At 38.2% G+C, this 12,404-nt stretch overlaps 1 protein-coding gene across 1 annotated transcript in view; it reads left to right on the top strand.

The window, feature by feature from the left end:
* prss16 (serine protease 16) overlaps positions 1 to 12,404 on the top strand; it is a 13,944-nt gene extending 1,540 nt beyond the window's left edge. The window contains exons 2-12 of the mRNA XM_067364451.1: positions 503 to 648; positions 820 to 919; positions 1,483 to 1,612; positions 1,697 to 1,820; positions 2,155 to 2,232; positions 8,232 to 8,279; positions 8,351 to 8,635; positions 9,272 to 9,404; positions 11,699 to 11,878; positions 12,060 to 12,211; positions 12,345 to 12,404. Coding sequence (XP_067220552.1) covers positions 503 to 648; positions 820 to 919; positions 1,483 to 1,612; positions 1,697 to 1,820; positions 2,155 to 2,232; positions 8,232 to 8,279; positions 8,351 to 8,635; positions 9,272 to 9,404; positions 11,699 to 11,878; positions 12,060 to 12,211; positions 12,345 to 12,404 — 1,436 coding nt within the window. The remainder of the gene's footprint in view (positions 1 to 502; positions 649 to 819; positions 920 to 1,482; positions 1,613 to 1,696; positions 1,821 to 2,154; positions 2,233 to 8,231; positions 8,280 to 8,350; positions 8,636 to 9,271; positions 9,405 to 11,698; positions 11,879 to 12,059; positions 12,212 to 12,344) is intronic.

Below are 12,404 nucleotides of genomic sequence, written 5' to 3'. Positions count from 1 at the left end.
TAATACATTAATAAATGTTTAACTAATGAATCTTATTGTAAATTACCAATTTTTTATGTTTTTGAAAGAAGTCTCTTATGATCATGAAGGCTGCATTTATTTCATCAGCAATATTGTAAAACAGTAATATTGTGAAATATTTATATTTGGTATTATTAAGATATCTGTTTTCTATTTGAATATGTTATAAACTGTAAATTATTCCTGTGATCAAAGCTGAATTTTTGTTACACACCTTTTTTATGATTCTTTGATGAATAGAAAGTTCAATGAACAGCATTTATTTGCACGTGATACGTAATTTATTGAATCATTTATTAAATAATAAAAACATTCATAAGGTCACAAAAGATTTCTGTCATTTTTGATCAATTTAATGCGTCCTTGAATAAAAGTATTTTTGAATTGAATTTGAATGGTATCAGTGTTTTCAACATTCTATGTGTGTGTGTATATATATATTTCTTTGTTGTTGTTGTTGTTTTCTTTTCTTTTTTTCTAGGTCCAATTCTATGGCGAATGAAGGACCATGTGCATAAAATCCATCAGGCCAGAATAAAACACACTTCCACTGCCATTCCCAAAAAAGGCACACTTCATCAAGCCCTGAACCACTTCGACAAGAAAAACGACAAAACCTTCCCACAGGTACAAATGACAGACACGACCTTGCACTCATCCTGAGTGTGAAATCATCAGGGTGACACAAGAACAAGAAATGTGTCACTTTAATTCTACATTTAAATAAAATGTCGTTTTAATCATATTATCATGTCAACTATTTTGTTATCATCATTCATTAATATTTGTTCTGCACAGAAATTCTTTGTGAACGATGTTTACTGGCAGAGTTCAGATGGACCAGTCTTTCTCTACATAGGAGGAGAGGGACCCCTCTCCAAATTCAGTCTGATGTTCGGTCAGCACCATTTTTTTCTTCTTCTTCTTCAAGTCATATTATTACATTCAACCTGATCTCCTGAGAAAAATGTGAGTACATGCGTTTTGCTAAAGCCCACCACCTCCTCCTACATCTCACTGCTGCTTCCAGATAAAATGTCCACTGGGTGGCGCCAAATGCGAGTGTTATTTTTTTCAATGCATGATGGCATCCTCGGAGCTCTTAGGAATGTTGCAGGTTCAGTACAAGTTAGGAAAAGCATCATGCTGTCAGTTACTACAGGGCATATTTTTATAACTTTTTGGAGGGCTGTAACCAGCTGTCGGCTGCGAAGACTTCCAATATAGAATCATCAGTCACGCGGCATTTACTGGTCGCCTCAAAAACAGCCTATGCATTTACATTTATTCATTTAGCAGACACTTTTATCCAAAGTAATGGCTTACAAATAAAGTTTCAAGCAGAGATGGCGACAAAGAGGCAAAACTTACCGACTGCAGTTTTAATTTTGAGAATACTAATACAGAAATAGAAAATAAAACATTGGTGGCTTTTACATTTGACCTCACTCCATCTGTTAGGCCACCATGTGGACATGGCAGAGAGACATGGAGCGCTGCTGGTGTCGCTGGAGCACCGCTTCTACGGGCAGAGCATCAATCCCGATGGGCTAGAGACGGAGAAACTGAGAGATCTCTCCAGCCAGCAAGCGTAATGATGACAGAGCTTTTCACAGATCACGATGATCACCATTACATTTATGATAATTGTTGCTTCATCTCCGTTCTGTCCCAGTTTGGCCGACTTGGCTTCGTTCCATCATTACATCAGCCGGCGCTTCGGCCTCTCCCAGAGGAACACCTGGATCAGCTTCGGAGGATCCTACGCTGGAGCTCTCTCTGCTTGGCTAAGAGGAAAGGTTTGTTCCCAAACAAATCTGTGCTGTTTAGTTCAAGAATTCACTAAAAAAGTGTTGGTCCCACTTTATATTAAAAACTTTGATTGTAATAGTAAATGTGTATTAAATTAACATTAACTAAGATTAATACTAAATCCTTTAGAAGTATATTTCAATGTTCATGTTGAGTAAATATTAACAAATGGAACCTTATTTTAAAGTTTTACTGAATTCTGCCATCATTTTCTTTTGTTTTTTTGTAACACTAGAGAGATTTCCTTAGCTGCTTTTTTCCATTCAGTGAAACTCCAAAAATAATAAATAATATATCTTCTAAAATGTCTTTTTCTTCCAGTTTCCTCATCTCATCTATGGAGCGGTGGCATCCTCCGCCCCTGTTCAAGCTCAGCTAGACTTTAGCTCTTATAATAGGGTAAGAGTTTCATTCTTGTACCTATTATTATTAGTAGTAGGGATGCACAGTATATCGGCTACCATATCAGACTCAGTATCGGCCGATATATGTTTATTCGTAATGTTATTGTTATTGACCCGATTTGGCTGATATCTTAAAGCGATAAATAATGGGTTATTTCCTTGCTGAGATACTTCAGATGCACACTGTTCGTCATGATAGTCTTGAATTGCTTGAAATACGATTGGAATCACTTTGAAAGGGAAAATACGGTTAAGTACAACATGTGCAGCGCGAGTTTTAGCACGCTGTTACGGGAAGAGCGCATCCACAACAGAGTTACACCTTTATGACTATAAGATTGCTTGTGCATTCGCAGTCTTTTGTTTTGTGCAATTACATACTGTGCTCTTTATAGCTGCCCTTTTAATACAATTCGTTTTTTGACAGGAACTTTCCTTAATAAGACTGACCGAGTTCTGCTGTGCTCTAAATCACTCACAAATCTTATGATGATTCAATAATACGCATTCACTTTTCACACAATAATAGTTGTTTTCATGTGCCTTTTGCACAACATTGCACCATTTCATGCTTTTCATCTTCAGAAAGATCTTTCTTCCTCTCCGTATTGCATGAGAACTGTGACTTGCTTAATAATGTGGAACAACCTCTAAGTAGGGTTTCCATAGATCTGGCAAATTATTTTGTGTGAGATTGATACCAGTTATCTAAAAAGACATGGATAAATAAACAAACAAACAACACAAATCTGAATGTTTATTCTACTGAAATCTTACTGATATGTCACTTGCATAATGGAACGCAGTGTAAATTTTAATATTATGTTTATTTTGTTTATATACAGTATGTCTGATTTATCTCATATAGGAACACTTGTGGTCTTCATGGTAAAAAAAACAAAAAAAAAAAACGGCATAGGAAATAAATGGGAAATAGGCAAAAATACATTTTTTTTTATGTGTACAATCTACAAATCACCCACAATACAGTAAAAAAAAAAGGAACAGAAAAGAAAACAAACAAACACACACACTATTATACACACACAAAAATTAACTGGTGTGGGTGTAACAAAATGGCAAAATTGAGCCAGAAGACTCAAATAAGAGGTTGAAATCAGATCAGATCCAGATGGATAAGCTAAATTTTTATTACATTTTGATGTTATGTGCAACAAAATGCTTTCTCTGTGTTCAGGTTTGACTGTATTATAAGAACACTGATCTACAGTTTTTTAGAAGTCGTCTGCTTCAGAGATAAAATGTGCAAAACTCACTTCCTGGAGGGCCACAGCCCTGCAGAGTTTAGCTTCAACCCTAATTAAACACACCTGATCCAGCTCATCAAGTCCTTCAGGCTTATTTGAAAATGTCTCGGTTATGTTTGTAACCTTTGTTCCCTAAATAGGGAATGAGACGCTGTGTACTGTCACTATGGGGAACACTTTTGGTGTGACGGATGTCTGAAGCCCTTATACCATCACGCCATTTATTGGCAAGTAGCACTTAGCACCATCCCGAGAAATACTTCACATATGCTACGTGTGATTTCAGCAGATTTTTTATGTACGAAGGAAGCACTTATCGAAAGGTATGGGAAAGGGCGGTCTCATTACCACTTCAGGGATCCGAGGTTACATACGTAACCGAGATGTTCCCTTTCATAGGTTCATGCAACGCTGCGTACTGTCACTATGGGAACGATATACCATAACGCCCTCCCATACCTGAGGATAGCTGAAAGACCGAGGAAAGAGTCAAGCAGATAAAACCTGTGAGCCAGGAGCCATCCTCGCGTCCAGACCGTAGAACTTGGTAAAGCTGTTCGGAGATGACCATCCTGCCGCAAAACACAAATATCTTCCAGTGAAAAGCCCTTAAAGATAGCCTGAGAGGAAGCCATTCCTCTGGTGGGATGAGCACACACAGCTAGAGGTGAAGCCATGCTACGCGCCTTATAAGCCACAGATTCTCTGCTTGGTAACAGCAGCTCCTTTGTTTTTAACCACCAAAACACACAAACTATTGGTCAGATCTACGCCTCTGGACTGTGCGGTCGACATAGATCTTCAAATGGAAGGCCTGTTAGACCTTCCAGGATGAAAGATAAATCCCATGAAGGAAATCGTGCAGGGCGGAAAGGCCTAAGCCATCTCGACCCTTGCAGAAATCACATGATTTATCAGAATGGGGCTGCCCTCACCAAAAAAAATACTCTGCAGGAACTCCAGTATTGAACCTACAGGGTAATGAACTGTGTCCAGGCCTTGCTTCCTGCACCAAAAGGCAAAAAGCTTCCAATTAAAAGCATATAAGCGCCTCAGAGAGGGTGCCCTAGAGTTAGGAATAGTGTCTGCAATCTCAGCCAAGAGACCAGAACACATTAATGCACACACCCACTGTTTCCATAAATCAAACAGGGGTGCCAAATCATACCCCTGGCCTGAGGGGAGCATCCCAAGGAGGGCCAACTAGCAGAATGACCAGACTCACCGTATCTGAGTGGGCCAGAATGGGGCCACCAGTAACAGATGTCTCACTTCGTCCACCCGTATCCTAACCAGAACCGCTGAGAGCGGCGGGAAGGCATAAAGTCTGGTCCTAGGCCACTCCTGAGCCAGTGCATCCACTCCCAGAGGTGACGGAGGAGACAGGGAGAACCAGCAAAGCATAGTCATGCTCGAAGCAAACAAATCCACTCGGCCGAGCATCTGCTATATGAGGCTCAGCACCTGAGGGTGTAGCATCCTTGATCTGCGCCCAAAGAAGGAAACGCCTCGCCAGCCTGCACAGCGGATGAGAACGTAGTCCTCTTTGGCGATTCAGGTACGAGACCACAGTCATGTGGTTTGTCTGACCAGTATGTGACAAACACTTCCAGCATCTCCAAACGATTATGTCCACGAAGCGCCACTTTCCAAACTCCAAAAGTCAAGCGGACTGCCCCCCAGCCCGTGAGGGATGTGTCTGTCGTGGAAGTTTTGTGACAACAAAACGCCCCTAGCTGGACTCCTCTCTGAAGGAGCGGGAGACTCGTCCACGGACGCAAGCGTGAAGCCTCTGCGCTTAATACAACTCTGCAGAAGCATTTTGGCTGTTGACCAGTGTAATAAAACTGACTCATCAAATCAACATTTCAAACAAACAAATATCTAAACCTTTACAAAAAAAATGTCTAAATATATATCCAAATCCACAACCTAATAAAAGTAAGTAATTATTTCCAAAAACAATTCACAAGCCTCTTTGTATAGAGCTATACAGGCATCTAGTGGTTACACCATTACATTACATGTGTTATTGTTTTTTTTACTCCCACGAGATGGCACTAATCTGCTTTAAAGGTGCCCTAGATTGTTTTTTTTACAAGATGTAATATAAGTCCTAGGCAGAGGTCGCGTTAACCGAAAATTTTCCGTCATTGACGGAATTTTTTTATCAATGACGGAAAAATCTGAAGGCCGTCCGTCACGGTGACAGATTACACTCAGGGTGATCTACTGTAAATTGTAACTGTAATTCACACCCCTGTCCAGTTGGTGGCGAGTGCGCTCCAATGTAGCAGCAGAGCACTGGATCCAGAACAAAAAAAACTGGCACGAATCTTTTGCTATGCATTTGATACTGATAACGCACAGGTGAGTAGGCCTACCCAGAAGCTACAACTCTCTATCACGCCACATTAAAGAGCGCCAAAACGGTATTTATTGCTTGAATTTCTTAATGAAATGGACAGAATTTGAAATCTGAGACTTTTGTTCCATATGAAAAGCAACACAAAGCGTTAAGCCTATTGCGATTTATTGGATGGGAGGCGCACAATGCCCTGTTTAATCATCAACTGAAAACAGCATAGCCTACCAAGAGATCGACTATGGTTTACGAATCGATATTGGTCTCATGAATGCGCAAAACAGCAAGGAGACATTTTAATTGTTTATTAATAAAGTAATGTTTTCTGAATCAGTGTCGGCTGCAAAGATGAAGTTGATATTGACTCTCATCATCTACGGATGCGCTAGAGAGAGAATGCACTTCATTTGGTTTAGTCTACATAATCAGAGTAGCCTATTTCTTTTCGTTTTGAATTAATTCGTTTTCGTTAAAGTAGGTATTTAAAGCTTTCTGTAGATATATTTCTCATGTATGTGAGGCAGCCACTGAGTTTCGTTTCATTTAGCCAGTAAGACGCGCTCCAGTTCACGCGCCAGTGATCGCGCCCGCGCCTCCATGTCATGATTATATTGTCTGTTATATTTGCTTCTTATTTATTACATCCAGGCAATTGGTTAATGAAACATTGATTAAAATTAAGATACAATTTTTGCAAAACGAAATTCACTTTAAAGAAAGGCTTTCTAGAAAATAAAACTTAATGAAGTGTTTAAAATCATGTCTGACATGTCATGTCTCCGGATATACTGCGCATCTCATGATGCATAATGCTGTTAACTTTTCATAATCAAATAGATGAATTTAAAATATAACATAGGACTATTTAAACATAAATATGAAACTATGTTTTCTTTAATGGCTACCAACACATAGCCTATACAACAGTCACGTTACAGAGAAATTTCGCGTGTGAATTACCAGTCATATTAATTTTGTTAAAATGTTATAATAACACATTTAATTGCTTTTATTTGTGAACAAAAATAAAAGCAATTAAATGTGTTATTGTAATTAAAATATGAAAATTAAATTGACGGGTAGTAATAGATTATGACAGAATTTTTACGACCCTGTCCGGACAATGTTAAAGTCTAACGCAACCTCTGGTCCTAGGTGTCTCCTGAATGTGTCTGTGAAGTTTCAGCTCAAAATACCCCATAGATTTTTTTAAATTAATTTTTTTAGCTGCCTATTTTGGGGCATCATTAACTATGCACTGATTTTTTCAGCACGGCCCCACCAGCTCTCGACTATATACATCGCATAAACAAAGTTCACACAGCTAATATAACCCTCAAATGGATCTTTACAAAGTGTTCGTCATGCATGCTGTATGCATGCTTCGAATTATGTGAGTAAAGTATTTATTTAGATGGTTGCGTTTGATTTTGTGTGAGTTTGAGGCTATGCTCCATGGCTAAAGCTAACATGACACACTGTTGGAGAGATTTATAAAGAATGAAGTTGTGGTTATGAATTATACAGACTGCACATGTTTAAAAATGAAAATAGCAACGACTCTTGTCTCCGTGAATACAGTAAGAAACGATGGTAACTTTAACCTCATTTAACAGTACATTAACAACATGCTAACGAAACATTTAGACAGACAATTTACAAATATCACTAAAAATATCATGATATCATGGATCATGTCAGTTATTATTGCTCCATCTGCCATTTTTCACTATTGTTCTTGCTTGCTTACCTAGTCTGATGATTCAGCTGTGCACAGATCCAGACATTAATACTGGCTGCCCTTGTGTAATGCCTTGAACATGGGCTGGCATATGCAAATATTGGGGGCGTACATATTAATGATCCCGACTGTTACGTAACAGTCTGTGTTATGTTGAGATCCGAGTGTTTTCCGGAAGTCTTTTAAACAAATGAGATTTATATAAGGAAGAGGAAACAATGGGGTTTGAAACTCAATGTATGTCTTTTCCATGAACTGAACTCTTGTTATTCAACTATGCCAATATAAATAAAATTTTTCATTCGAGGGCACCTTTAATATTGGATTGCCTATATTTTAACATGAAATACTGCTTTTAACTGAATCATCATCATCATCATCATCATCATAGAAAAGAATGTATTATTTCCAATGAGAAAAACAATTACTGCAGAAATATTGATTAGTTGCATAATATACTATATAATAAAAAATATATTACATTGATTTTACTTAAAAGTTACATTTCAGGTGTGGGGGTTAAACTCACTGCATATACACACATGAAACTCTGAGCTAGAGCACAAGACTTTCAGTAGTTATTCCTTTGGGTGTTTTGGCATTAAAAACTCTTTTTGCAGGTGGTTGCTTATAGTCTTATGAATGAGGCAGTGGGCGGCTCTAAAAAGGTAAGAGTTTTTGAAACATTTAGGGTTGCTATGCTATGCATTTGTGTGTCTATCCGAGTGTGTGTCCTCAGTGTCTAGCAGAAGTGAAGGGCGTGTTTGCAGCAGTTGAGGCAGCTCTGCTTATGGGGAATGAGACAGAGGTGGGAAAAGACTTCGGCTGTTGTGAGACCCCTTTGAAACCAGAGGACAAGATGGAGCTGTTGCAGAGTTTGGCTGATATCTTCATGGGAACCGTCCAGTACAATGAGGAGGGGGTTGCATTCAGCATCGCAGAGCTGTGTGACATCATGACCAATAAGAGTGAGGCTTTTGGGCAGAAGGAGGAGGCGTATGACCGTCTGGTCAAACTAGCGGCGGTAACAATTCTTGATTTAGTATCCTAAAAATATGTTGTGGTTTGGTTTCAATAAAAAGTGAAATTGTGTCTTTAATATAAATAGATAAACAGATCACATCAAATGTAAGCATTTAGATGTACACTGATCAGACATAGCATTATGAGCACTGACAGATGAAGTGAATAACACTGATGATCTCTTCATCGCAGCACCTGTTAGTGGTGGGTATATTAGGCAGCAAATGAACACTACATTATGTGAAGTTTTTACATTATGAGTTGCTACAAGGGTCATTGAGCAATAATGTAGCATACTGCTATCCACTTTACTGCTTTCAGTGTCACATGGATTTTTAATACAGTGTATTCACTAGCAGAATTATATGAGTATTGTAATTTTGCACAGAGCTCATGTTGTGCAACTAAAATGAAAAGCACAATATCGTTTCTAACCAGCTGAGGGCATCACTGACTGAAAAATGTGATTCTTTTACAGTTGTACAGTTTCCTCTCACTGTATAAAATCCATTTTGCTAAATTAAAATAGTATTTAAGTGATAATACCATCAGAGATTTTGTGGATGAAGCTCAACATGACCTCTGAGGCACAGGTGTAGGTCTTATCGTGAATGTATTTTTGCCGTATATTCCGTAGATGTACCGTGCCAGAGAGAATGTCCCGTGTCTGGATGTCTCTCATGAGAAGCTCGTGCTTGAACTCACTAATACTAAAGCTGTGTCCAGCTACAGACAGTGGCTCTACCAGACCTGCACTGAGTTCGGCTTCTGTGAGTACTAGACCTTTATGATCACTCTCTGATTTCTGGTTCTCAATCAAACATCTACACACAAACATCTAGTGTATAGTCACACTTAAAAGTGTCTGAAAGTCATTGCATTAGATAATAAAACGTCAAAGGACAATTAAATGGTTAGTTCACCCAAAAGTGAAAATTATCCTATAATTTACTCACCCTCAAGCCATCCTTGGTGTATATGATTTTCTTCTTTCAGTCAAACACAATCAGAGTTATATTGAAAAATATTCTGGTTCTTCCAAGCTTTATAATGGGAATGAAGAGTAACAGAGATTCTGAAGCCAAAAAAAGCACATCCATCCATCATAAAAGTAATCCATATGACTCCAGGGGGTTAATAAAGGCCTTCTGAAGTGAAGCGATGGATTTTTGTAAGAAAAATATCCATATTTAAAACTTTATAGACTATAATAACTGACTTCCAAAAGCTGTTCGGAAATTGGATTTTTCCCAACTCCTTCTAGGAAGTAACTTCTGAAACGCCACTCAAAGTCAGACATTCGGCATGTGAACTCAGGGTACATCGATCATATGACGTCCCTTCCAAGATGTCCAATGACCATAAACGTAAAAACAAACTTTAACATTAGACATTACATTCACTTTTTCTTTTTTTTTCTTTTTGTCAGCTGTTTTCAAAACAATTTTATATTATTTTTATTGTGTTTTTGCTCTAATTGACACAAAAACATCAATTTGTCATGGTGACATCATGTGGTCAACATGTGAACTTGACGTGTGATTTACTGGAACTCACTGAGGTCTGAAGTGGGACATTTCATTTGGGATATTCTCAGGTCCAACATTGGTGCATTAGGTGAGAGTAGGCTCCTCTCACGGTTCAAACAAATAGAGCTGGACAACAAACTCAAGCTCCTCCCACATTTCTCGACTCGAGTACGAAAAGTACGGAAGCCAGTGATTCAAGTTTATAAATTATAAATATGGATATTTTTCTTACACAAACGCATCGCTTCACTTCTTTATTAACCCCCTGGAGTCGTAAGGATTACTTTTATGATGGATGGATGTGCTTTTTTGGGCTTCAAAATATCGGTTACTATTCACTCCCATTATAAAGATTGGAAGAGCCAGAATATTTTTCAATATAACTCTGATTGTGTTTGACCTATCATATACACCTAGGATGGCTTGAGGGTGAGTACATTTTGGGTGAACTATCCCTTTAATACATGCATAACACACTAAGCGCTAATGTATGCGATTAATGCCACGAAACAGGAAGTTGTTGTGACTCACACATACAATGTCTAATATGCCCAAAACTTCACATGTTTGAGAACATTATCCCTTTAAAGGGTTAGTTCACCCAAAAATTAAAATTCTGTCATTAATTACTCACCCTCATGTCGTTCCACACCCATAAGACCTTCATTAATCTTCAGAACACAAATTAAGATATTTTAGTTGAAATCCGATGGCTCAGTGAGGCCTCCATAGGGAGCAATGTCATTTCCTCTCTCAAGATCCATTAATGTACTAAAAACATATTTAAATCAGTTCATGTGAGTACAGTGGTTCAATATTAATATTATAAAGTGATGAGAATATTTTTGGTGCGCCAAAAAAAAAAAAATAACGACTTATTTAGTGATGGCCGATTTCAAAACACTGCTTCAGGAAGCTTCGGAGCGTGAAATCGCCCATCACTAAATAAGTCGTTATTTTGTATTTTTTGGTGCACCAAAAATATTCTCGTGGCTTTATAATATTAATATTGAACCACTGTACTCACATGAACTGATTCAAATATGTTTTTAGTACATTAATGGATCTGTACATTAATGGAACTGAGCCATCGGATTTCATCAAAAATATCTTAATTTGTGTTCCGAAGATTAATGAAGGTTTTACGGGATTTTTGGGTGAACTAACGCTTTAATATACAGCAATATTATTGATTTGACTTCACTGACACTGTTGAATGAGAACTGAACTGAGCTGGATAAAGACTTTTCATATTTGATGATCTTTACACAGTTATTGAACTGAATCAACACTAAACAATGACACTATTGTCTTATCAGAGCTGCTTTGCAGCAGAGTTGAACTGTGTTTTCATCATTGAATCACTATTTTCCTGTTTATCACTGTAAATCTGCTTTGAAACTATCTGTATTGTATAAAGCTCTATATAAATAAAGGAGACTTAACTTGAGGGTGTTTAAGGTAATCTTTCATAAGTTTAGTTTTCATGAATTTATAATCCAACTTTGTACCTTTTATGTTGGTTTATGGAGCAGATCAGACATGTGAGGACACTTTCTGCCCCTTCTCACATATGGTAACCCTTCAGTCTCAGGCGGAGCTCTGCTCTCGACTCTTCAACATCCCTCAGGACAGTCTGCCTTTCCGCATTGACTTCACCAACCAGTACTATGGAGGGAACCGGCCCCAAACACAAAGAGTGCTTTATGTCAATGGTGAGCGTTAGTGCCTTTGCCTTTCATGTGGATACTTCAGATAATTTCACCTTGGATAAAGCATAATTTCTAATGTTATCATGTATGTTTGAGTTCATTCATATGCATGTAATGACAGTGTAGAGTGCAGTGATTGAACATTATGTGATGTGATTCGTAAAGACCTGATTTTCTGACCAAGGCAACATTGACCCGTGGATGGAGTTGAGCGTGGTCTGGAACGACACTTCGGTGGACGATGAACGAGCCATTCTTATCGACGGCACCGCCCACTGTATGGACATGAACTCAGATAAATCAATGGATAAACCTGCACTGCACCACGCCAGGAAGGTAACAATGTAATGGAGTTTGTAAGAAAAATGATTATGGAATAATTAATAATTGTAGTTTATTTTTACTTTTAAAATTAGGAAGTCGACATACCCTTTTTTCTTAAACAATTTTCATGTTGTTATCCCCACAGGAGATTGAAAGACGTGTGGCCATGTGGCTCAAAAGCGCAGCATCGCACCATATGGTTTGA

The sequence above is a fragment of the Chanodichthys erythropterus genome, chromosome 17 (assembly GCF_024489055.1).
Source record: "Chanodichthys erythropterus isolate Z2021 chromosome 17, ASM2448905v1, whole genome shotgun sequence".
Lineage (NCBI taxonomy): Eukaryota > Metazoa > Chordata > Actinopteri > Cypriniformes > Xenocyprididae > Chanodichthys > Chanodichthys erythropterus.
Note: the sequence above shows the minus strand (reverse complement) of the source record. Positions and strands in the feature narration are given on the sequence as shown.